At 46.9% G+C, this 25725-nt stretch overlaps 3 protein-coding genes across 8 annotated transcripts; 2 read left to right on the forward strand and 1 right to left on the reverse strand.

Annotated features, from left to right (window-relative positions):
* Positions 1 to 764: 764 nt before the first annotated feature.
* Mrpl24 (mitochondrial ribosomal protein L24) lies at positions 765 to 7076 on the forward strand. Of its 3 annotated transcripts, none has more exons than XM_013030640.1 (6): positions 765 to 858; positions 5377 to 5618; positions 5696 to 5791; positions 5991 to 6094; positions 6407 to 6537; positions 6852 to 7076. In XM_013030640.1, exons 2-6 carry the CDS (start codon positions 5436 to 5438, stop codon positions 6986 to 6988), a joined length of 651 nt encoding a protein of 216 aa, XP_012886094.1. In that variant the 5' UTR covers positions 765 to 858; positions 5377 to 5435; the 3' UTR covers positions 6989 to 7076. The 3 variants fall into 3 exon arrangements, with proteins under 3 accessions (XP_012886094.1, XP_012886092.1, XP_012886095.1); XM_013030638.1 differs by having other exon boundaries at positions 849 to 935; XM_013030641.1 differs by lacking the exon at positions 765 to 858 and adding an exon at positions 936 to 1019.
* Positions 7077 to 7179: 103 nt separating this feature from the next.
* On the reverse strand, positions 7180 to 16190 carry Rrnad1 (ribosomal RNA adenine dimethylase domain containing 1). 2 transcript variants are annotated; one of them, XM_013030633.1, is made up of 8 exons: positions 15728 to 16190; positions 12984 to 13108; positions 12628 to 12820; positions 11674 to 11736; positions 11321 to 11464; positions 10040 to 10521; positions 8217 to 8401; positions 7180 to 7719 (listed from the first exon to the last, which is right to left on the reverse strand). In XM_013030633.1, exons 1-8 carry the CDS (start codon positions 15836 to 15838, stop codon positions 7598 to 7600), a joined length of 1425 nt encoding a protein of 474 aa, XP_012886087.1. In that variant the 5' UTR covers positions 15839 to 16190; the 3' UTR covers positions 7180 to 7597. The 2 variants fall into 2 exon arrangements, with proteins under 2 accessions (XP_012886087.1, XP_012886088.1); XM_013030634.1 differs by lacking the exon at positions 11674 to 11736.
* A 145-nt stretch (positions 16191 to 16335) lies between these two features.
* Isg20l2 (interferon stimulated exonuclease gene 20kDa-like 2) lies at positions 16336 to 22995 on the forward strand. Of its 3 annotated transcripts, none has more exons than XM_013030635.1 (4): positions 16336 to 16511; positions 17120 to 18088; positions 20491 to 20691; positions 21580 to 22995. In XM_013030635.1, exons 2-4 carry the CDS (start codon positions 17273 to 17275, stop codon positions 21691 to 21693), a joined length of 1131 nt encoding a protein of 376 aa, XP_012886089.1. In that variant the 5' UTR covers positions 16336 to 16511; positions 17120 to 17272; the 3' UTR covers positions 21694 to 22995. The 3 variants fall into 3 exon arrangements, with proteins under 3 accessions (XP_012886089.1, XP_012886090.1, XP_012886091.1); XM_013030636.1 differs by lacking the exon at positions 16336 to 16511 and adding an exon at positions 16513 to 16599; XM_013030637.1 differs by lacking the exon at positions 16336 to 16511 and adding an exon at positions 16698 to 16739.
* Positions 22996 to 25725: the final 2730 nt, after the last annotated feature.

Genomic DNA, 25725 nt, shown 5'->3' on the forward strand with positions numbered 1-25725 from the left:
TGATTAAGTGCAAGTGGGTGTCTTTTCACAGGTGGATGTCTGTGGCTAAATAACATATCAGATCCAAATTGATTAGTCATGCCTGCCTTCCTAGGTCTGCACATTTGCAGATTTCCTTGGGCAATTCTTGTCACTGATTTAGTTTGTTCACCTAAGTTACTGACATTACATGTTTAACAAACTAGAAGTTCCTAGTTGCCTAGAGGCCTTGCTGATCATAGATCAGTGGTGAAAAAACATACTTGACCTGATTTTTATAAAAGAGAGGTTCAGATGAGAGCAAATCAGGAGTCAAGAGATCTGGTTCAATTTTGAGCTTCACTAGAAATGCCTGTCACCTTTAACTGGTGATGAGAGTGTGAGAAAGGCTGATAGAATGGAATCCTGCTTGTACTCTTAGTACTGAATCTGATCATTTCAGATTCCTTCCAGATCTGACATTTTGTGACTAGATAATTTATTAGCATTAGAAGGGTCACTGTTTCATCTCTGCCTCTAGGAAACATAATCGTTTTTTAATCTGCCGTAGCCTTATAAGCAGAAAAGGACAAGTACAGTAATAGTTGTAGTCATGGAATGAGATCTTTGAACTGGAAACTACAGTCATCTAGAAAATGGAGCCATTTCTGGAAACTACAATTCCCACCGACCTCCACGCTACAGGACATGCGCAGCAAAGGTTCAGCGTCGTCAGCCTATCCTGTTTTGCCTTCAGTTCCCGACAGGCTTCTGACTTCCTATTTCCGGTCGAGCTTCTTGCTTCAGCCTTGCTTTGTAGAGGGACTGCAACTCCCAGCATGCTGAGGCAGGAATCCTTGAACTTCACTCTGTAATTAGACTACATTTCCCAGAAATCCGGTGAGCAGGGACAGGCAAGGTTGAGCAGCCCAGTGCCGAAGTTACGCACGGCCGCTCGGCCGCACGGAAACAGGGAGGTGAGGTTGGTCGGTGGGGAGGTAGACGCGGGAAGGGACTCGGTTGCCTCCCCTGAATTTCTTTACGCTGGGAAGTTGGAGCAGGTGTGTGCTGAAGATTGCTGGCGCCTAGGGACATTGTTAAGATCTGGGTCTGCACCCCAAACGGGTTGGTAGAGAAATCCATGGCAGCTGTGACCCCAGCGGCAGATATTGGACCCCTGCGGCTTGCGCTTCCAAATGAAAGCCCACTGTGGAAGCAGCACCGGCCTCTCCACGATGTGGAGAGAACCAAAGGAAGGTCTGAGGGGTGCATTCTGTGGCCGATTGGCTCTCCTAGAGTTCAGATCTAGAATGACGTGCTTGGGGAGCCTCTACAGCACTCAGGCAGGTGGCTTGGGTCTTAAGATTTGCCTAGTTCCAATCAAGCTGTTTGTCATTCCAGCTCTCAGGGGTACCTTAGATAACTTGCATCTTCCTGGGCAATGTAAAGACAAGATACCGGTAATAGTGAATTTCCCACCATTTGGTTTGTCACGTACGCATGTATCAGTTTGTAATTTGTTGAATCTGAGTAGGAATGCTTAAACCCTTACATTCAGCCAGCATTATTATTTTTGTCCGTATTAGAATGTATAAAGAAGAAAACTGGACTGCGAATGCGCTTGCCCAAGTGCAAAATCCTCATGGGAGCGGGTGTAATTAGCTCACTATTCAGATAAATCAGTTATTATTTTCCTTATAATGTGCTCACAAGGTTAAAAAGGGCAAGCCGGGTGCCTGAGGCTCAGACCTGGCTACTCAGGAGGCTGAGATCTGGAGGATCACAAGATGAAGCCAATCTGGTCAGAAAAGTTCCATAGACTTCATCTCTGAAATAACCAGTAAAAAAACCAAGATGATGGGGGGAGGGAGGGAGATGGATGTGGCTCAAGTATTGAGAGTGTGAGCCTCACAAGCACAAAACCTTGAGTTCAAACCCCAGCACTGAGAAAAAAAATGCAAACATTAGCTGGACATAGATGCACATCTATGTGAGAAAAGTGCCTTTTCTCTAGTTTGCTTCTTTTTTAGGGCTTGAACTCAGGGCCTGGGTGCTATCCCTGAGCCTCTTTGTGCTTAAGGCTAGCATTCTTATTTGTGCCACAGTGCCAATTCTAGATTTTTTCTGACTGATTTATTGGTGATAAGAGTCTGATGGACTTTTCTGTCCAGGCTGGCTTTGAACCAGGATCTTCAGATCTCAACCTCCTGAGTAGTAGCTAGGATTGCATGGATGAGCCACTGATGCCCTGCTGTTCTCCCCCCCCCCGCCCCCCTCCCCGTCGGTCATGAGGCTTGAACTCTGGGCTTGGGTGCTGTCCCTCAGCTCTTCAGCTCAAGGCTAGAGCTCCACCACTTGAACCACAGCACCACTTCCGGTTTTCTAGTGGTTTATTGGAGATAAGAGTCTCACAGACTTTCCTGCCCAGGCTGGCTTTGAACCATGACCCTCAGATCTCAGCCTCCTGTGTAGCTAGGATTACAGGCGTGAGCCACCAGCGCCCAGCTTGTGTTGTTTTAATGAAAAGGTCCTTCTTTGGTTAGGTAGCTTGGCCCTTGTTAATTATATTTTAGCTACATCTTTTTCGTGACCTGCTTTAAGACATCTTGTTCTTGAATTTTAGTTGCATCTTGTTAATTAAGCCACATCCTTTTGCAGACTGTGAACCTGAGTTCAGCCAATTTGAGCAGAGGGGCAGGGCCTGCTAGATTATGGATTAAAAAGGCAGCAGTCTGCCTGCTGTGTGCTTGGTTTGCCAGATTGTGGCTGATGGTGCACCCTTTTGGAGAAGTAAACAGCTTGCTGAGTTCCCTTCAAGTTGGTGTCCTTATTTCTATGTGATGCCCCAACATCCTAAGCTATTTCTAACATATAATCCTAGCAAAAGGGAGACTGGGGCAGTAAATTTGAGAAATGCCTGGGCTCCACTGGAAGACCCAGTCTCAAAAAAAAAAAAAAAATAGCATGGCACCAACCTCCCTATAAAGTTTTATGTATAGTGAAACATGCCTAGAAGTTGCCTAATATTACACAGTCAATGTGACAGAACTGGGACTAAAACCCAGATGCACTAGGGAGTTACCAATCAGGTGATTCTTACCCCCCAGTTTAGGGCTTAAACTCAGGGCCTGGGCTCTGTTCCAGAGCCTCTCTGTGCTCAAGGCTAGTACTCTACCACATGAGCCACAGCACCACTTCCAGCTTTTTCTGTACTAAGGAATCAAATCCAGGGCTTCATGCATGGTAAGGACGTACTCTACCATTAGGCCAGATTCCCAGCCCCAGTTTAAGGTTTTTTTTTTGTTGTTGTTGTTTCTTGGGTCCGGTCGTGGGGCCTGAACTCTGGGCCTGGGCACTGTCCCTCAGCTCTTCAGCTCAAGGCTAGCACTCTACAACTTGAGCCACAGTGCCACTTCTGGCTTTTTTCTTTTTTGCTTATGTGGTGCTGAGGAATTGAACCCAGGGCCTCATGCATGCAAGGCAAGTACTCTACCACTGAGCCACCTTCCCAGCCCAGTTTAGGGTTTTTTATGCCATTATTGCATACTTGTACTTTGAAAGTACATTTATGTTTATCTATAAATGAGACTATTGATTCTTCATCCGTCCTTAGCAAGCACCTAGCATGCTTAATAAACTGAAGCACTCACACACATCCTCTCACTTATCACCCAAGCTGGCTTTGAACTCAAGCTAAGATCCTTCTGCCACCCCACCCAGCCAGCACTTTATTTATGCCAATTCTTTTTTTTTTTTCTTTTTGCTTATGTGGTGCCAAGGAACCCAGGGCCTCAGGCATGCAAGGCAAGCGTTCTACCACTGAGCCAACTTCCCAGCCCTGCCAATTCTTTTACTACCATAATTTGGTCCACCATCCAAAACTGAAAGGCCACCTTAGGGTACATTAGAAAACAAACTATCTTAGGCACTAATGGTTTTTGTCTTGAGGACAGAAAGTAGGATTAGGACATTTTAAGCCATTTTTGTCTGTTACCTTTTCATTTTTCCTTACAACTGCCTGTCTTTGTGTCTTATGTATGTTCCATTACTAGCTTATTTCCTATCCTATTACTTTTTCATTCATTCTTGAGTACCTGCTATATGCCAAGCTGTACTGAGAGTTTCTGCACTCAATAGTAAGCTATATATCATAGCCACTGCCCTCATGTTTTTTTTTTTTTTGAAGTCAGATACAGGTAGATTTGTCAGCTAACCCCACGTAGTAGCTTTGTGACCACTGACCAGTTATTTAACTTTGTTCTCATCTACAAAGACACCATGTTGTGATGATTCAATGAGAAAAGGTTCATTAGGCAACAAAGTCAAGTGCTTTAAAAATGTTCCCACCCAAAGGCGTAACTCATTTTTTTTCTTGTTGGTCATGGGGCTTGAACTCGCCTGGTCACTCTCCTGAGCTCTTAAGCTCAAGGTGAGCACACTACCACTTAAGCCAAAGCGCCACTTCCTGTTTTCTGGTGGTTAATTGGAGATAAGAGTCTCACAGACTTTCCTGCCTGGGCTGGCTTTGAACCTTGATCCTCAAATCAGCCTCCTAAGTAAGAGTACAGGCATGAGCCACAGGTGCCCAGCCATAACCCATCAGGTAAAATACTATTTATTGGTCTGGGAATGTGGCTTAGTGGTAGAGTACTTCCTAGCATGCATTAAGCCCTGGGTTTGATTTCCTAGTATCACATAAACAGAAAAAGCTGGAAGTGGTTCTGTGGCTCAAGTGGTAGCATGCTAGCCTAGAGCAAAAGAAGCTCAGGGACAGTGCCCAGGCCCTGAGTTCAAGCCCCAGGACTGGCAAAAGATTGAATTTTTTTTTTTTTTTGCCAGTCATGGGGCCCGAACTCAGTCTGGGCGCTGTCCCTCAGCTCTTCAGCTCAAGACTAGCGCTCTCCCACTGGAGCCACAGCGCCACTTCCAGCTTTTTCTGTTTATGTGGTGCTGAGGAATTGAACCCAGGGCCTCATGCATGCAAAGCAAGCACTGTACCACTGAGCCACCTTCCCAGCCCCAGATTAAATGAATTTTTTAAAAAGTATTATTTATGGAAACAAATTCCAGGAAATGGAAAGATCGTTTCTTTTCTCTCCTCCCCAGAGCTGACAAAGTTTGTTAAAATGTGTTTGTGACTTTAACTAAGGATCACTATTCATAATACTGTGAAATATGTGAAGTTTACATAATCACCTAATCTCAATTTAAAAAACAAGAGAAGGGATGGTTTAGGGGTGATGAGTGACAATGTTGTCAGACACCTTGTATTCATATACTGTTTTGTAGAATGGGAATTTCTTTGTACAACTACTTAAAACTTTTAAAAATTATATATATATATATATATATATATATATATATATATATATATATATATATATATATAAAACGTTCCTTTCCTTCTCTCTTCCCCAGAGCTGACAAAGAAAATTTGAGTCTTCCACTTGTTAGGTGATTTCTCACAGCCTCCAACCATGCGTCTCTCTGTTGTGCTGGCCCTGGCATCCAAGGTTACGCTACCCCCTCACTACCGATATGGGATGAATCGTCCAGGCTCCCTGGCAGACAAGAGGAAGAACCCTCCGTGGAGGCGGCGGCGTCCAGTGCCTGTGGAACCCATTGCTGATGAGGACTGGCATCTGTTCTGTGGGGATACAGTGAGTGCTTCAGACAGCAGAGTGATTGGGAGGTTCCAGGGCAAGAATCCCTCCCTCATCATCCTATCTTCCCATAGGTGGAAGTCTTAAAAGGCAAAGATGCTGGGAAACAGGGCAGAGTGATACAAGTAATCCGGCAGCGAAACTGGGTGGTTCTGGAGGGACTAAACACAGTAAGTGAAGCACGGTGGGACGCTCAAGACATTTGCATCACCTCTTCCTCCCCTTCAACTGCAGCACAGGGTCACTGAGGGGCTGGTTGTACAACAGAACCTTCTACTTTTCAGCTTGGGGAGAATGTGCTAAGCAGCAGTGGGGTAAGCCCCTTTTACACCTGTGCTTTCTGAAACCCTCCTTCTTTCCCTTGGATAGCATTACCGCTACATTGGCAAGACTCTGGATCATCCAGGAACCATGATCCCTAGTGAAGCACCATTGCTCCACAATGAGGTCAAGCTAGTAGATCCCATGGACAGGCAAGTACATGAGACTCTGTCCAGAGGGCTTCCTACTCTCTGAGTCCATAGGTATATTTGACCAGTGCCAGGGGTGGATAGTTCACTAATCCATTGGGATGGTGTGATAGATACTCTGTTGATTTCTACTCAGACTCAACAAATCTCAGGAGTCCATCTCCTTGACATGGTTCTCTGTAACACTGATGCAGAGGTAGAGAAACAAGGTGGAAAAGTTAGTCGTTTCAACCATTCATTGATGGTGCTTTTGGGTTTGGGGCATAGTACATGTACCTTGGCTTCTACGTCAGGCTGTCTTTTTCTATCTGCCAGGAAACCTACCGAGATCGAGTGGAGATTTACTGAGGCAGGAGAGAGAGTTCGAGTCTCTACAAGATCAGGAAGAATTATCCCCAAACCTGACTTTCCCAGATCTGATGGCATTGTCCCTGAAACCTGGATTGGTGAGGCTGGGGAAGGGAAGAAGCAAGATGGGGTGGGAGGAGTGAGAGGGAAGGATAATATCCATACAAGTTGGCAGCAGCTAGGTGTGGTGGTAGACACTATATCAGCACTGAGGAGGCCAAGGGTGGGAAGTTGACAAGCCCAGGCTACTATCAAGACCTTATTCTAAGAAATTAAGGGCAATGGATATAGCTCAATGGTATAGTACTCGTCTAACATGGAGGGCCCTGAGTTCTACCTCCCAACAAGGAAAAAAAGAAAAAGACAAGTTGGCAACTATCTTAACAACTATCTTCTTTCTCTGGCTTAACAGATGGCCCCAAGGACACATCGGTAGAAGATGCTCTAGAAAGAACTTACATTCCTCGTCTAAAGACACTAGAGGAGGAGGTGATGGAAGCAATGGGGATCCAGGAAACTCGAAGATATAAGAAAGTCTATTGGTATTGAGCCAAGAAGAGCAGCTCTCTTCTGCTATCTTTATTTTGAAGGCTAAGGCAATTCTTCCTCAGATACCAATAAAGAGACCTGAGCCCCATGTGCAGTCTGTGCTACAATGGTGCCCCAACCCCTCAAGTGACTCCCCACAGAGCCACTTCATAAACAGCTTTCCTCATAGGACTGACCTGGGAGGGACATTGGCCAGCCTGAAGACAGCCCTCCTAATGGGCAGTTTGAATGCTTTGGGAAGGAAGCCAGAGGGAAAAGGAAGTCCCTCCAGTGGAGACCTCTAGGCAAAATGTGTCCATTTAGACCACTCTTATGGAGGATATGGGCAGTGGGCATGAGACTTCCTGCACCTTTGTAGGGAGAGTGCCACCACCTGCACTTTACTTACGGGAATGGAAGAGAAGTAAATGTCTTCCAAGTTTTCATGAATTAAAAATAAATCTTCACACAATCTTGCAGTAAACATGGACATTTAAAAAGGGTTGAAACTGAAGTTTTGCAGGGAGCCAGGATTCCAACCATAATGCAGAATGCTGCTTCTCCGGGTGACAAGGTGCCATTGGCTATTCCCAGTGGAACAGGGTCTGAGATGAGCCCTTCTTCAGGCTGTCAGCTGTCTTCAGTTTCCAGAGCAGAGAAGGCCTGACCCAGGGGCATCTTAGTGGCCACTAGAACCATGTTTCTGGGAGAGAGTTCAGGGCTGAAGATGGGTAGGAGCTCAGCATGAAAACCTAGAAGAAAGGCAGAGTTGATCACCTTGCTCAGCCAATTCCTGCCTAATCTATGGGCATAGCCACTTCTCTCCAGGGGAAACTTTTAACTGGACTAAGCCATTTCTCCAGGAGCAAGGATACTGATGGACCTGGGGAGGTGCAACTACAGACTGGCTTTTTTTTTTAGATTTTTTTTTTTTTGGTCCAGTCATGGGGCCTGAACTCTGGGCCTGGGCGCTGCCCCTCAGCTCTTCAGCTCAAGGCTAGCGCTCTACCACTTGAGCCACAGTGCCACTTCTGGCTTTTTTCTTTTTGCTTTTGTGGTGCTGAGGAATCGAACCCAGGGCCTCATGCATGCAAGGCAAGCTCTCTACCACTGAGCCACCTTCCCAGCCCCTACAGGCTGTTTTAATATGAGTCTTCTTTAGCTAATCATTTACCCCTCCAAGTGATGAACCAGACCCAGCAGGTTAGGGGACTGAAACTTGAGTAAGTCCCAGAACTTGGCCCCTTACCCTGTTCTTGAAGATAGAGCAGTCGGTCCAGCAGAATCAGTGTCTCCACTAGTGGGGCCATGAGGAGGGCCAGGCTAAAAAAGGCCACCACACGATTCTCCTGGGCCTCATGGGCCTGAAGAGCAGCCAGATTCAGTGGCAGCTGGGGATCTAGTCCCACTCGCTGTAAACCCCGCTGCACGTATCTGTGGGATGAGCAGACAGCACTGAGTTCTGACTTAGGCACCTCCACCTCCCACTTAAAACTTTGCTAATCAGATGATTTAAATGGACTCCTGGTGTGAGCCCAATAAAGACTGTTTATGCCTCAAAAAAAAAATTTAAGAGGCAGGATTTCATTATGTTGCTCTAGCTAGGCCAAATTTCTAGGCATAAATGACTCGTCTTAGCTAGTGCTTGGCTTAGTATGTAACATTTGTTTTTGAGATAGGGTCTCACTCTGTAGCTCATGGTGGCATCAAACTCACACCTGTTGTCTTAGCCTCCTGAGTGCTGGAGATGCAGATATACATCACACTCAGCCAGCAAACTTTTTTGAGTAGGATGGTTAATTGTGTGTGTGTGTGTGTGTGTGTGTGTGTGTGTGTTGGTCTTGGGGCTCAAACTCTGGGCCTCGGTGCTATCCCTGAGCTCTTTAGCTCAAGGCTAGTGCTCTACCACTTGAGCCAGAGTACCACTTCTGGTGGTTTATTGGAAGAGTCTCACGGACTTGCCTGCCCAGGCTGGCTTTGAGCCACAATCCTCAGATTGAGTAACTAGGATTACAGGCATGAGCCACTGGTACCAGGCTTGGTTAATTTGCTTTTAACTTGCCTAAGCCACAGGATGCAGCAAGGATATTTTCTCTGGCTGTAAACTACCTGATTATTTTTGCCTAACTTTCCCCAAGTACTTACTCTTTAACTTAGGGCCTGGGCACCATCTCCAGGATTTTATGCACAAGACTAGCGCTCTACTACTTAAACACAGCAAGGACTTGTATATAATTGGAGATAAGAGTCTCATGGACTTTCCTGCCTGAGCAGGCTTTGAACCCTGATCCTCAGAGCATAGCCTCCCAAGTAGCTAGGATTACAGGTGTGAGCTACCAGCTGTCAGCTCTTTCTCACTCCCCCCCCCCCCCAGTCCTGGGGCTTGAACTCAGGGCCTGGGCACTGTCCCTGAGCTTCTTTGTTTATGTTGTACTGAGGAATCAAACCCAGAGCTTCATGCATGGTAGGCATGGTAGGCAAGCACTCTACCACTAAGCCACATTCCCAGCTAGTTTTATTGGTTTTTGTGTGTGCCAGTACTGGGGCTTGAACTCAGGGTCTAGGTGCTCCCCCCCAGCTCAGGGCTCGTGCTCAACCATTTGAACTATAGTTGCACTAACAGTTTTTTGGTGGATTTCCTTCCTGAGCTGATTTAAGACATCACAGAATAGCCCAGGATAGCTTTGAATTCAAGATTCTTTCTTGCCTTTGCCTCCCAAGTACTGGGATTACAGGCATGCTCTACCATACCCAGCAAGAACAACTTCTTTAGGAGAAATCTGGAGTTGTGCAAACAAGTGGAGGTAGGCAAGGAATTTTTTTTTTTGGGGGGGGGTCCAGTCGTGGGATCTGAACTCTGAGCCTGGGCGCTGTCCCTCAGCTCTTCAGCTCAAGGTTAGCGCTCTACCACTTGAGCCACAGCACCACTTCTGGCTTTTTTTCCCTGCTTATGTGGTGCTGAGGAATCGAACCCAGGGCCTCAAGCATGCAAGGCAAGCGCTCTACCACTGAGCCACCTTCCCAGCCCAGGAATTTGGTTTCTAGTTGGATATGCCCACTCCCAAACCTCACTCTTCTATCTTGAGCTCATGGACCCTGGGGATCCCCTGCACGCCAGGCCGTTGGAGTTCAGGGCAGGCATGTCGGATCACTGTCTCCAATGCTGCTCGATAGCAGTGGGTTCTCAGGTCCGGGCGTGCTTTCTGCAGCCGCTCAGCATATTCTTCCAGGGCATGGCAGGCCCCTTCCCGGAGCCTGTAGGGTAGTTCATAGCCAGGCAGGCCAGCTACCCACTGACTCAATGGGTAGCCACCAGGGTCGCTGAGCTTCATGTAGCAGCAGCCCACTGAGGCCAGGGCCACCACCTCAGGGCAGCAGCAGAAGTGCCTCAGTAAGGCAACACTGAGATCCCCACAGGCATGGAGGCCTGTGAGCAGCAAACGGGTACCACCATGCTGAGTGCTCTCCAGGGGAAGCAGAAGTTCCTCACACAGGTCTATGGGGTCCACCCACTTTACAACATGATGAGGCAAGCATCGGCCTCTTTGGACCACCTGTGGGGAGGGGAAAGGACAAAGACAAATGGAATGTGTTTTTGCTACCCCCAGGCCACCTCATGCCATAGGGAGGATCTATCCTCTGGGTTACTTCCCAAGAAGTATGAGAGGAAGCAGGGAACAGGAGAGCTGGGATAAATTCTGGGTACATCATTATTAAGCCTTCTGTCTTTCAGAACATTTTCCGTTTTCTCCCCTTTATTATTATTATGCTAGGGATCAAATCCAGGGCCCATGCTGGCTAGGCAAGCATTCTACCACTGAGCTACACAGAAATTCTTAAGTATTAAGACTATTATGAACAAGAAAACCAGGAGCATGGGGGTTGTAGCTCAGCATGAGGTCTTAAGATTCCATCCCCGGGCTGGGAAGGTGGCTCAGTGGTAGAGCGCTTGCCTTGCATGCATGAAGACCTGGGTTCGATTCCTCAGCACCACATAAGCAAAAAGAAAAAAGCCGGAAGTGGCACTGTAGCTCAAGTGGTAGAGCGCTAGCCTTGAGCTGAAGAGCTGAGGGACAGCACCCAGGCCCAGAGTTCAGGCCCCATGACCGGGACCCCCCCCCAAAAAAAAAAAATCCAACCCCAACCACTGAAAAAAAAAAAAAAAATCCACTGGCCAAAAATCTCTTTAGGGTATGGAGAAGTTTTGAGGATAAGGAAAGGAACAAGGATATAAGAAATAAGGATGCCATCATCTCAAAATGAGAAACTTGAAAGTGGGAATTTAGTTTTAGTACCCAAGTCCTGCAAAGCAGATCTGCTTTTGGAAACATGGCTGCAAAAAAAGTGACCTACCCTTGGATTCCTCTTCTCCACTTTTGCCAGAACCTGAAGGAGCTGCTGATCCAAGCGTTGGGCTCTCTCTACCAGTCTCTGGTCTCCTTCAATGCTCTTTACCATCAGCCCCAGCCCCAGAGACATGAAGCGGGAGAGATGGCCCTGAAAGGGAGAACAAAGACAGTCTGTTCAGTGTCCTATTCACTGTCACCCTCCCTATCAGTGGCCTAGATATCTGGGCCTCACAGAAGGCTTAATTTCGGTCCTGCTGGTTTCAACACTTCCCAGCACCTGATTTCCTGGGCCTGAGGCCTGAGAACTTACCAGCCCTATCTTTCTGACTCCAAAGGACATTAGGGGGTCTGGCTCACCTGGCCTGAGCCCACATCCACAACCTGGGTGCAGCCAGTGAGGTCACTCAGTTTCTTCACCAACTGAAAGAGGAGGAAATAAAAATCTTCTAACTACTGGCTTTTTTTTTCCCCCTAAGACTAGGACTTAAACTTGGAATCAGATACTTTTGCTCATTGGCTGGTGCTCTACCACCTGAGCCCTGCCTCCAAACTCATGACTATTGGCTTTTGACTCCAGGAGCCAACAGCCATAATGAGGCTAGTAGAGCCAAAGATGGCAGAGGAAGATGGATGAAGGGTGCCATAGACACACAAGAAAAACCAGGTCTAGAGATATAGCTCAGAGGTACAGCGCTAGCTTAGCATGCATGAGGCCCTGGGTCCTATCCCCATCACTTAAAAAAGCAATAAAGATATGGAAACCAGAGAGAAGGAAAAGGTGAGTACCCTGGCCAGGTTTAGACTACTCTGCTTGCCCCTAAGATTGGTGACTCAATCTCCTCCACTGAGGCCAAAAGCTGACTGTAGAGATGGAAGAATAAGATAATGATCCAACGGGATGACAGTGGCTCACCCCTATAATCCTAGCTATTTTAAAGGCTCAGATCACAAAAGACTCTTCTCCAATTAACTGCAAACTGCTAGTCTTGGAAGTGTGGTTTAATTGGTAGAGCACAAGCTATGAACAATAAGCGGAATGAGAGTGTAATACCCTGAGTTTAAGCCTCAGTATTGGCACAACAAAATAAATAAAAAGACAGTAGTCTTAGATGCAGGCACCAATCAATCAGGAAACAGACAGGAAAAGAAACACACCAGCACTGAGATAGGATTATATAGTAAGTTCTACTAAGAAAGGGAACACTGAAGGCCTCTAGTCGTGCATGTGGGACAAAAGACAAACTTTAACCCATAGGCTTTACAGGGTACTAGGGTTCCCAGACATGATCTACAATCCAGCCATCTTCTCACCTCTCCTAGCCTCCGGATCTCATGCTGCTTCTTAGGCTTGACATGTTTCCGGAAGGGAGCTGTCAGTCGAGAGCTCTGGCTAGGATTCTCCAGGAACTCTGAGGGGGTCTGAAAGCCAGGTGTCCGGGTAAAGGCCAGGGCACAGGCTGTGGACTTCAGGGCCAGTAAGGTAAGTGGCCACACCGACCTGTACCTGAGATAGTCCAGCCCAGGCCACCAGTGAATAGTCCCATCACATCCTGAGAACACCAGTTTACATCCCGGGGGGGCTAGGAAGACTTTGTGAGACTGAGTAACCATTTACTTCAAGGCTCAGTGCCTTGAGCTCCCCAGCACAGGGCCCCTCTAGCCCATACCTGACTACCTCCCCTTCCCCAGGCATCCCCAGCAGCAGTGTGGCCAGTTGTGGTGGGTCCAGTCCATCCAGTGCTTCCTGCCATGAGCAAGGGAGTGTGCCCCACAAGTTGTCTGTGAAAAATTCCTGCAGAGGGGAGAAACAGTCAGCAGGATACTACCTACTGCCATTCCCAATCTTCCCACCCCAATCTGAACTCTCCACCTCATCACCTACCTCTTTCCAGAAGGTGTCTGCTGTCTGACAAGACCACTAGCTGTCACCAACAACTACCTGCTCTTTATGAATCAGCTCTTCTTGCAACCCTGCTCCAGCTTCCCCCAGCTCCCAGGTAGCTGGCCTCTGCTTCTCAGAGCCTAGACTATATTCTGGACACATGTGATTTCAGCAATGTCCTCACTTATTTCGTGCATATTTTCACCACTTAGCTAAACATAAAGGGGAGGAACAGTATCTTTTTCACACCTGTATCCCTAACACTACCATAAATTACCATTTAGCAATCTGCTATCACATGTGTCAGAAACTTTTATATTTTACTCATTCATTTCTTCATCAAAAATTCTGGGGCCTTAGGACATACACCAAGCTTTTTTCTAAGCTCAGGGAATGAGACAAAATTCTACCTCTTATACAGTTTACTTGAAAAAAATTTCAGGGCTGGGGATAAACTCTGTTGTAAGTGCTGTCTAGCATGTGTTTTAGGCCTTGGTTTTGATCTCCAGCACTGCAAAACAGTAACAATAATTCCAGCTAACATCAAATATCACAGACAAAACTCATGGAAGTTATGTAATGAGGAACTTAATGGAAGACTAATTTAGACAGGGCAATGAGAGAAAACTTGTCTGTGCACACTGAGACAAAATAATGAGTCACTCATGTAAAGAAAACACAGTCCACTAGGTGCTGGTGGTTCAACACCTATAATCCTAGCAATCTAGGACTGGCAGAAAAGAGGGGGGAGTATAGTCCAATGGGCAATGGTGACTCACCTGTAATCGCAGTTAGGAGGCTAAGAGCTGAGGTTCAGGGTTCAAAGCCAACCCAGGCAGGAAAGTCCCGTGAGACTCATATCTCCAATAAACTACTCAAAAAAGCCAGAAGTAGTGCTGTGATTCAAGTGGTAGAATGCTAACCTTGAGCAAAAGAGGCCTAAGCTCAGAGTTCAAGCCCCAGGACTGGCAAAAAAAAAATGTAGCCCAATAGACACTGGTGACTCACCTATAATCCTAGCTACTCAGGAGGCTGAGATCTGAGGTTCAAAGCCAACCTGGGCAAAAAAAAAAAAATCTGAGACTCTGCTCTCCAATTAACCAACAAAATGCCAGAAGTAGAGCTGTGGCTCAAATGATAGAGCACCAATTAGTAAGGGAGAGTACTCCCTCAGTTCAAGCCCTAGTACCAGCGCGTGCGCACACACGCACACGCGCATACACACACACACACACACACACACACACACACACACACACACACACACAGAGTCAGTAGCCAGCATTCAGCTGATACTACTCAAAAGCATTGTTGTAAATAAGAGTGTACTTTTAAAAAACAGCATCAAGGGGGCTGGGAAGGTGGCTCAGAGGTAGAGCGCTTGCCTTGCATGCATGAGGCCCTGGGTTCGATTCCTCAGCACCACATGAGCAAAAAGAAAAAAGCCGCAAGTGGCGTTGTGGCTCAAGTGGTAGAGTGCTAGCCTTGAGCTGAAGAGCTGAGGGACAAGGCCCAGGCCCAGAGTTCAGGCCCCACGACCGGACCCCCCCCCCAAAAAAAAACCCCAGCATCAATAAGTTGTATGGAGGGGGAGTGAATTACTTTTGGGTGCTGGGGACCAAACCCAGGACCTGACTCATGCATTATAGGTATTAGAGGTATCACTATTTTTCAGAAGTAGGGTCAACATAGGTATTGCATAGTGAATATGGGAAGAGAATAAAATTTGGTGGGAATGAAGAAACTGCAGAGGTGAGATCATAATATTAAGGCATTAGTATTTCATCCAGTCACCTAGAAAAACAAGGGAATGCCATGGTAAGATTCATCTTGAAGTAGATTTAAAGAGAACAGGAAGTTGCTGAGGAAAGATAGAATGTTAGCTTGGGGCAGGTTGGTGGCAATGAAGATGGAGACAAATGAATCAATTTGGGATCTATTCTGAAGGTAGAATAGAGCCAAGAAGACTGGCTGAAAAAAAAAAAAGAATTGTGATTCAACGAAGCAAGGAAATGAATTAAGAGTGGCTTCAGAATTTAGTGGATGATGGCGCCATGTATATATACATCAACTCATTTTTCACAATGATCCTTCATTTTATTGTTGAAGAAATCCGGGATAGGAGTGAAAACAACTAAAGTCAACAGGCAAAAAAAAAAAAAAGGCAAGATTGTAATCCTACACTGACTGTAAATCTGAACTGTCCACTGTATCATAAAATTTATCGAAAATTGGGAGGAATGAACATTCATGTTCTTGGAGCACCTTGCATGTTCCTAGCAAAGTTCAACAGAATGTAACCGCAGCACAGCTCAAATTGTCCATGAATCCTGTCACCCTGCATTTGGGAAAAGTCAGAAAGACAATCTAAGTATTAGAGAAGAAGGGAAGGAATCATTTCCGTTTTAAGCCTTTCTGTTCAGAGTGAATATAATAGAAGAAATCAAAGGCTAACTCCAGACACTCGTCTTGGCCACCTTAACCAGACAAACACCAAAAAGCATTCCGCCCACATCCCTGCGGCCTTACGATGATGTAGGCATCCAGGATGGGACGGTAGAGCTCCAGGACACGGGTGAGGTTCACAGCTAGCTGTCTCCTCTCCCCGTAAGAGAGGCCACGGGCAGAGACGCCCGGCATCCCAGGGGGTGCAGCCGGTGGCGCCTGGCGCGAGGACGAAGCGAGATGGGATCCAGGGTGAGCACCAGGCTGGCTCAAGATCCGGGTTGGGCTCAGCTTGGACCCCGATTCCCAACGCTGCTTTTCCGGGAAGCCACAGCAAGCTTTAACATATGAGGAGCCCCCCCTCAGCCCGCACAACCCCGGACTTCACCAGTCGTGACTGCTCACGGCGCGAAGCTGCTGCGTCGGTGCGCGGGCGGCAGTGACACCGCCGTGACGTCACAGAGATGAGCCGCGGCGCAGAGCGGGTCAAGTCACAAGTCCCACTATTCTCGCCCGCCCCCAACCCACCCCCTTCCCGGAAGTGGGGTCCCGGCTCCCGGCGCTGAGGTTCCGGTTTGTCGCGGCCCCTCCACACCTTCGAGTTGTACCTCCACGGGGCTAGAGGGGCCGGGGAGCGCATCCCTCCCCCGCCCCCACCCACGCCACCCCCCCCTCCTCCGCCTCTGCCGCTGCTCTCGCACTCGGAATCATTAGCGTCGCTACCGGAAGTGGGGGTGCACCGGACGCGCGGGCGCCGACCCCCGGCCGGTTTCAACCCGCGCTCCTACCGCCCCGGGGCTCGTCGGCGCGCGCGGATTTCCGCATCCGGTTCCGGGCGCTTCCGTTCCTAGTAGGGTCGGTCTAAGAGGTAGGTTTGTGAGCATGCCGGGAAGTTATCCACTTAAAGCACCCCTGGGCTGCCTCGATCTCCGAATCCTCCCCGCCCGGTGCCTCTGGTCTGTGACTCAAAGGCCCTTGTTTGGGAGGACTTGGGCGATGTGTATGTACATAGATGTTGTCCCACGTGGAGCCGAGGAAGAAGGGTGCCTGGTACCTTCATGTGTGGAACCAGCATTGTACGCCTGGGTAATCAGAGGTCAGCTATGCCAGGCTTGCCCGTCCCTGCTTTCTAACAGACTTAAATGTTCTCTTTCAAGGCCGATCCAGAACAGGCCGATCCTGTTCTGGTTTCCTAGATCTTGCAGAGTTGAAACTCATTGGCCTCGCCATCCCCAGCATGCTAGCACACACTGTCTTCGACCTTCAGCCCCTTCCTTTGAGGAAACAGACATAAGGAAATGACCTTCCTCAGACTTACCTGATTAGTTCATTGTGGTGCTTCATAAGAAAATAGGCTTCCTGCGTACAGTTCGCCTTTTATCATTTCAATGTTGTTTATTTACCCTTACCTGGAAGGTTGTTCTGATGTTTTTCCTCCCTTAAGTCCTACAGAGTCTTAATCTCATTTTCCCCCAGGCCTATGGATGCAGGTACCAGAATCACTTTGGACCCCACGGTTTTCTCCAGACCACATGTTGGACAATGGGATTCAACAAAGAATGAGTTCCTCATCTTTCTTCCATACTTAAGCCATTCTTCCCAACTGCTGTCCCACCATTCATTGTCTTCATGTCTACCATACTCCTAAATCTGGATTTTGGGGAGCCTCCCAAAAAGACATTAGAAGGGAATGCCAAGCACCAAAGATTTGTCAAGAGGAGACGACTGCTGGAACAGAGAGGCTTTCTGAATAAAAAGAATCAGCACTCTACCAAGGTAACTAAAGTGAACCCAGATCCTCCAAAGAAAGGAGGAGCTCAAAACATGGATGGCACCCGGAAGGCCCCTTCCTTTCCAAAAAAGAAAACAACTGCCTCCAGCAGCAGATCAGAGCAGTCCCAGGATAAGAAAGCAGCTGTATCTTGGTTGACCCCTGCACCTTCAAAGACTAATTCTGTTGTGGCGAAGATAGATTTGCTGGGAGAGTTTGAGAGTGCCCTTCCAAAGATTAAGAGCCACCCAAAGCCCTCCCAGAAGAAGAGCTTCCAGCAGAATGACTCCCAGAAGAATGGCATCCAGAAGAAGGACCCTCAGAAGAATGGCATCCAGAAGAAGGACTCCCAGAAGAATGGTATCCAGAAGAAACCCTCTCAGAAGACTGCCACACAGAACTCCACCCAAACTCATTTAGAGAATAAGTGCTCTGGAGCATCCCAGAACTTGCCAACCAAGATGGTGGCAGTTGACTGTGAGATGGTAGGCACAGGACCCAAGGGACATGTTAGTTCCTTGGCACGATGTAGCATTGTCAACTACAATGGAGATGTGCTTTATGATGAGTACATCCGTCCCCCTTGCCACATTGTTGACTACCGAACCAGGTGGAGTGGTATCTGCAAACAACACATGGTGAATGCCACACCCTTCAAGACTGCACGGAGCCAGGTGAGAAGCATGGGGCATCAGGGTGGGGAAAAAAAATCAGGCCTTTTTTTCCAAAAGGTATATCACTGGGAATATCACCCCACAGAGAACTATGGAGGGAGGGAAAATATCAGATGATTAAGAAAGCCATGCCCGATGCTGGGGCTCATGCCTGTAATTCTACCTACTCAGGAAGCTGAGATATGAAGATTGCAGCTCGAAGCCAGCCTGGGCAGAAAAGTTCATGAGACTCTTATCTCCAATAAACTACTCAGAAAATGCCAGAAGCTGTGCTGTGGCTTAAGTGGTAGAGCTCTAGTCTGAGCAAAAGAAGCTCAGAGACAGCACCCAGATCTTGAGTTCAAACCCCAGGACTGGTGGGGTGCGGTGGGGGACCTAAATCCAGTGCTGATGGCTCATGCTTGATTTCTCCTTAATAGGTTGAGATTTGAGGATTGAGGTTCGAAGCCAACCTAGGCAGGAAAGTCAGTGAGACTCTTGCCTACGATAAGTTACCAAAAAAGAAGATGGAAGTGGAGCTGAGCGCCACAGGACCAACACGCACCCCTCCCCCCCCCAAAAAAAAAAGGGTCCTTGGGTTCTGCCAGTAGTGGGGAAGGTACAATTAGGTGGTAAAACAACTTTCACTAGTCAAGATCTATTTTACTGGTGGCTCATACCTGTAATTCTGCTTAGAAGATTGAGATATGAGTATCACAATTTGAAGTCAGTCTGGGCAGTAAAGAGACTCCAATGTCCAATTAACCAGTAAAAAGATAGGAGTAGAAGTATGGCTTAGTGGTAGATTGCCAGCCTTGAGGAAAAAAAGCCAGGCAAGAGCACAAGGCCCTGAGTTCAGGCACCAATACCAGCATACACAAAAAGGAAAGAAAGAGAGACATAGACCTATTTTGGGGTTTTGAGTGTGATTGATCTGGGGACTGGGAGTTTGCATCAAGAAATAACAGCTAGGGCTGGGAAGGTCGCTCAGTGGTAGAGCTCTTGCCTTGCATGCCTGAGGCCCTGGGTTCGATTCCTCAGCACCACATAAGCAGAAAGAAAGAAGCCAGAAGTGGAGCTGTGGCTCAAGTGGTAGAGCGCTAGCCTTGAGCTGAAGAGCTGAGGGACAGCGCTCAGGCCCAGAGTTCAAGCCCCACGACCAACAAAAAAAAAAAGAAAGAAATAACAGCTAATGATGGAACCGGACAGAGCAGTGGTTGTGAAGTCCTGGACATGCTTAGGAAATGGCATAATGTTGATACAAGGACTGGGCATAGTTGTATTGTCAGATGCCTGTTATAAAGGGCATGAAAGACATCAGGCTGGTTATGGGGTTCTAGTCTCACTGATCAAATGCTAGCCTTGTGCTGGATTTGAGAGAACAAATTAGGAGGAAAGGGTAGGCTAGAAGAGAGTTGAAGAGGGAAGGGAGGAACTAGCTGCTCTAGGTAGTCCACCAGAGGGCACCCTTGCTCCATTTTTTGTACTTTCAGGTCCTGGCCCTTTGCTTTCTGTGGACCCACCAAGTTCCAATAATTCCTTATATACCAAAACAGTCTGTTGGAAAAGGTTTGAAAAGGGCCCACACAAGGAAGGGACAGAAGATGGGGTGGGTCTCTGACAGCGGATTGTCGTATACAAGATAAAGGGAATATGGGTAGATGGTAAACTACAGTTAAAGTCAGGAGCAACTAACCACTGGGATACTGATGAAAACCACAGGCTCTCCTCCCAAAGTAACCATACATTTAATTGGGGCTTCTATTGCCTCCCTGGAGTTCATCTTTGATATATTATGGGCTCCAGTCATGTGTGTAAAGCCAGCATAGTGAGTCACATGTTCAGTGCAAGTTCCATTTACTAGTAAAAGGCAGATTAATCCATCATGGGGTGGGAATTAGTAAGAAGGTAAATAGCCTCAGGTGATATAGATCCAAACAAGGTTATACACACTGCTTTTATCCTGGAAAACAGAAGGTGGATTTCAGGAGACAGAAGACTTGTGGGAGAGGACTCTCCAAGGATGGAGTACATATGTAGGCAATTGAAACTAACTGGGTCTGGCTTCAATGGCTCACACCTGTAATCCTACCTATTCAGGAGGCTAAGAGGATTGTGTTTTGAAGCCAACTCAAGCAGAAAAGTTTGTGAAATTCTTATCTCCAATTAATCAGCAAAAAGACAAGTAGAACTGTGGCTCAAATGGTAGAGAGCCGTCCTTGAGTAAAAAAGAGATAGTTCCCAGGCCTTGAGTTTAAGCCCACTACTGGCATTCATGCACGCATGTGCACACACACACACACACACACACACACACACACACACACACATGACAGAGATACTGATGGCCATATTGGGCTTTTAGGACACAAGAGCTCTCACTTTGAATCTCTCTTCTCTTTCTCTTCCATGCCCTTTTTCAGATCTTGAAGATACTCTCAGGGAAGATAGTGGTGGGGCATGCCATCCACAATGACTACAAAGCCCTGCAGTACTTCCACCCGAAGTCCCTCACCCGCGACACCTCCCAAATACCCCTCCTCAACCGGAAGGCCAACCAACCAGAGAATATCACCTTGTCTCTAAAGAATCTCACCAAGAAGCTGCTGGACCGAGATATACAGGTATCCTCTCTCAGGTGTTTCACACCCCACAAATCCCACCTCTTGGGCAAAAGTAGAGGCTTTTATTACTACCTTTTTCTTTTTCTTTTTTATTGGTCATGGGGCAAGCTCCACTGGGCCTGGGCACTGTCCCTCAGCTCTTCAGCTCAAGGCGAGCTCTACAGTGGCATTTCCAGTTTTCTGGTGGTTAACTGGAGATAAGAGTCTCACAGACTTTCCTGCCTGGGCTGGCTTTGAACTGCAATCCTCAGATCTAAGCCTCCTGAGTAGCTAGGATTACAAGTGTGAGCCACCAGCACCCAGCCTTTCTTCAGGCTCTGATCCTAAAAGTCCTCTGGCTGTAGAACTTCAAGCAGGATTGTCTAGTGGGGGGAATTTTGGCTAAGTAGTAGTCTCATTATCTGTACAGAGGAATAGTAATTCCTTGCCTCTACATCGTAGAACATTTCAAATAAAGAGGAAAAGAAAAAAAAGCTCTTTTCTCCCTAAAAGAAAAGACAAAAGGGCTGGGAATGTGGCTTAGTGGTAGAATACTTGTCACAACAACAACAAAAGTCAAATGAGAGGACAAGGTCCTGAGTTCAAGTGCCAGTAAGAGCAAAACAATGACAGGGAAGATAGAAGACTCAGAAGGCCTGTCTTTGATCTGGAACTTAAGACTAATATGGTATATACAGCCTGTTCTAGAAAGGCTTTAAGTGGATGGCAGAAAGGCTAACTGGGAATTGAACTCTGGGATAAGGGGTAGGGCCAAAGTTCTGTCTTGGCAGCCCACAAGCTGCGAAAGATACTGTGTGTGTGTAGCAGGGTGAGGAAGAGTACAGAATTGTTTGGGAAGGGAAGAAACAATTCTTATGGCTTTATGCTCTTTTCTTCCTCCCTGTTCAGGCCGGGAAAAGTGGACATTCCTCTGTGGAAGATGCCCAGGCCACCATGGAATTGTACAAGTTGGTTGAAGTCGAGTGGGAACAGCACCTGGCCCAGAATCCCCCCCAAAACTAGCAGCTGTAGCAAACAGTATCAGGAGAAACAGGCAGTAGATCAACACACAGTCTGCCCACTTCACACCTGTAGAAGCTAGAATTGTTGGGGTGAGACTCAACCCCAGAACTTACTATCCATTGAAATTTTACCTCAGCTGTTGTGGTCCATGTCTGGTTAAATGTCCATGGAAGGCAGAAGCCTTTGTGTCAGAACCTAGCCTTAGACTGTTCACCTCATATATGGTGCTAATCACAGGTCCCAGGGTGTTTTGTGCCAGTCAAGCTTTTTGACTTTGAGGGCAGACATACATAGTTTCTCACACTGCCTTATCAATAGGCCGGCCATGGGAGAGGCCCTGTGTTAGTGGTTCAGGCGTACCTTGAATTCTTTGCCCACATTAGGCTCAAGTGATCCTCTTACCTCAGACTCCTGAGTAGCTAGGACTACAAGTCCCAGTGTGCAGCTGCAAGCTTGTCTCATTTTATGCCTTTGGTTTTCAAGTAATTAACAGCATCCTTTCATTTTAAGTGTTCAGGTTGGTATTAAATGTGGTGGTACATGCCTATGATTTTAGTTACTCGAGAGGCAGAGGTACTAAGATCCCAGTCTCAGTTAGAGATTGGCCCAGGCAAAAGCAAAGGCCCTCTCTATAAACAAGCTATGTTGGATGCTAGTGATGCACACCTATAATCTTAGCTCCTCAGGAGCTTGAGATCTGAAAGACCATGGTTCAAAGCCAGTCTGGGAAGAAAAGTTAGCAGGACTTCATCTCCAGAATAACTCAAAAAGCCAGTGTGTAGGTATGGCTCAGTTGATAGAGTGCCAGCCTAGCAAGGAAGGTGAGTGAATGGAAGCCCTTGGTTCAGACTCCAGTATTTTAGGTGGGGGAGGGTAGAGATTAATAAAAACAAACTAAAGCATTTGTAAAAGGCTACCACCTGTCACTCAGGTGGTAGAAGTCTTACCTAGAAAGCACAAAATTCTTGAGTTCAATCTCCATTATGGCAAAAAAGAAAAAAACAAGTGTCTTACCTGGACACTATAATTGTATGGTCACATGACATATCACAGACTCACCTTGTGGCTCAGAGTTTGGATCTAGCCTGTTTAGGAGACCATCCACTGATTAGCAAGGTGAAACGCAGTTCTTAGAGCATACAAGGTAGTGAGATCAGACTTGTGATTTAGCAATCTCATTTTAAAGTTATAAGAGGATTTACTTAATTTAGGTTCCACTTGGTGGGTTAAAGGACTTAGGTTATTTTAGTGGGTTGGTTTTTTTTTTTTTTTTTTTGAGATAAGAGTCTCAAAGACTTTCCTGCCCTGCCTGGCTTTGAACCTCAATCCTCAGAACTCAGCCTCCTGAGTAGCTAGGATTACAGGCGTGAGCCACCAGCTCCCGGCTTAGTGGTTTTTGTTTTTCTTTTTATCATTTAACTTGCTAAAAACCTCTTAAAGATTCAAATGATTTATTTGATAAATTTTTATAATAGAAACAGATGTATTGTGGTTTCTTTTAGACTTAACACTGTCACAGGTATTGTGGGTCACTGTAGTTCCCAAAGGGTGCCAAGATCTCTGGGTGGCATCACTTGGGCTCCTTGTTTGCTAGAAGTTATCGCAAAGTACTAATCAGGACCAGGCATAGTGGTGCATATTTCTAATCCCAGCTACTTGGGAGATAAAAGACAGGATCAGGGTTGAGGCCAGTCCATGAAAAAGTTGCCAGGACCTGAAGCTAAGTAGGGGAATGGCAGTCAGACTTGGCCCGGTTAATAACCCACAGCTGTTCGAAACAAAAATAAAGCAAAAGGGCCAACGCATGGCTCAAATAGAGTACTTGGCCCCTGAGTTCAATTCCTGGTATCACTAAAAAACAAAAAAAAAAAACCCACAAGTACCTGTTGCCAGTGGCTCATACATATAAGCTCCTCAGGAGACTGAGATCAGTAGGAAAAGGTTTGAAGCTAACCTATCAGAAAAAATTGCTAGAATCCTCCAGAATAACCAGCAGAAAACAGACCTGTGTGTCTCAAATGGTAGAGACCCAACTTAGCAAGCCCAAGGCCCTGAGTTCAAACTCCAATACCACAAGAAAAATAAAGCACTGACTAAGTCTTTGTTACACAAATGGTGCCTTGTTCTCATCCATTATCTATCACAGGTCAAAAAGCACACCTGAAATGACACCCCAAGCCATTTGAACACCCTCACATAGAGGGTGTGTGACCGAGTCAGTGAGGTAGAATGAGTCAGTGGGCATGAGGGGAGGGATAGAGCGGGGGAGGAATGGTGCTTGGTGACGCCATGCAGGTCACTGCTGCCAGCTCTTCATTGGTGGCACACACCCTTGTCTTGGCAAAGTGAGTCACGGGTAACCTGTTCAGGATTACCATGTGTAGTGTCTTTTTTTTTTTTTTTTTTGGGTCCGGTCATGGGGCCTGAACTCTGGGCCTGGGCGCTGTCCCTCAGCTCTTCAGCTCAAGGCTAGCGCTCTACCACTTGAGCCACAGCGCCACTTCCGGCTTTTTTCTTTTTGCTTATGTGGTACTGAGGAATCGAACCCAGGGCCTCAGGCATGCAAGGCAAGCGCTCTACCACTGAGCCATCTTCCCAGCCCCATGTGTAGTGTCTTGGTACCACAGACTCTACTGTACATCAGGACTTATGCCCTCTTGAGAGGCCAGTCTGCCTTACAGCCACTTACACGAGAGAATTTCTTGCAGCCCAAGTAGAGCCAACACTTGGTCTGGTTTTACATCCTACATTGTAGGATCCGTTTGCACAGGCAGCTGTAAGAGCTCCAAGCAAGTTCGGTCCTGTGAGCCCCCACATATAATGCCCGTAACTTCTCACAAAGAGGTGCCAGGTGCTCTTGAAGGCCACACCAAGAATATAAAACGTATGTGGAAGCAAGTCTGATTGTGTGTGTGTGTGTGTGTGCTTTTCTACTTGAGTCATAGCTCTGCTTCCAGCTTTTTTTTTTTTTTGGTCATGGTGCTTGAACTCTGGGCCTGGACGTTGTCCCTCAGCTCTTCAGCTCAAAGCTAGCACTCTACCACTTGAGCCATAGCACCCCTTCCGGTTTTCTGAGTGGTTTATTGGGGATAAGAGTCTCATGGCCTTTCCTGCCCGGGCTGGCTTTGAACCTCGATATTCTCAGATCTCAGCCTCCTGAGTAGCTAGGATTACAGGTGTGAGCCACTGGCACCCAGCTGCGTCCAGCTTTTTTAATGGTTCATTGGTGGTAAGCCTTATAGCCCAAGCTGGCTTTGAACCACTATCCTCAGATCTCAGTCTCCTGAGTAGCTAGGATTACAGGTGTGAGTCATTAGTGCCTGGCTGAGACAACAGTAGGTCTTGAATTTTCCTGCCTCATTGTCACAAGTGCTGGAATTGCAGGTGTGTGTAAGCATATCCAGCTTAATATTTAGGATTCATGCTAGTTAAAACAGAGGAGGGCCCATGGCTCACACCTGTAATCCTAAATGCTTAGGAGACAGATATGATGCTCTCAGCTTGAAGCTAGCACAGGCAAAGAAATCCAAAAGACTCTTGGCTCCAATTAACCAGCAAAAAGCCAGAAATGAAGATAGGGCTCCAGTGGTATCACCAACCTTGAGTGAAAAAAACAAAACCAAAGTCCCTAAGTTCAAGCCCCAGTACCAACACACAAACACACGCAAAGCCGCAGATGGCTCTTATGCTTATCCACTCCTCAGTGCCTAGAAAGGTACCTAGTTTCTCAGTTCCTATTAGAGTTCAGTGAACTTGTGCTCACCAACAACTTAGAAGACCAGACCTTGTAGATATTTAACTGTCTACTGTCATCAAACTTTCTGGGAAAAGCGCAGCTTATCTGCAAGGGTGCCTGGAGATTCCCTGACTTTAGTTTCCTTTCTAATTACTACCCAAGGTTCTGGCCTCGTCTATATCATGGCCAAGCTCCTCTGTTGATTGATGTCTGAAGCTCAGTCAGCAAGCTCTATTTTCTGGGGACACACTTGGAAGTAATTTTTTTTTGGGGGGTCCAGTTGTAGGGCCTGAACT

This window comes from Dipodomys ordii, unplaced genomic scaffold (assembly GCF_000151885.1).
Source record: "Dipodomys ordii isolate 6190 unplaced genomic scaffold, Dord_2.0 Scaffold131, whole genome shotgun sequence".
Lineage (NCBI taxonomy): Eukaryota > Metazoa > Chordata > Mammalia > Rodentia > Heteromyidae > Dipodomys > Dipodomys ordii.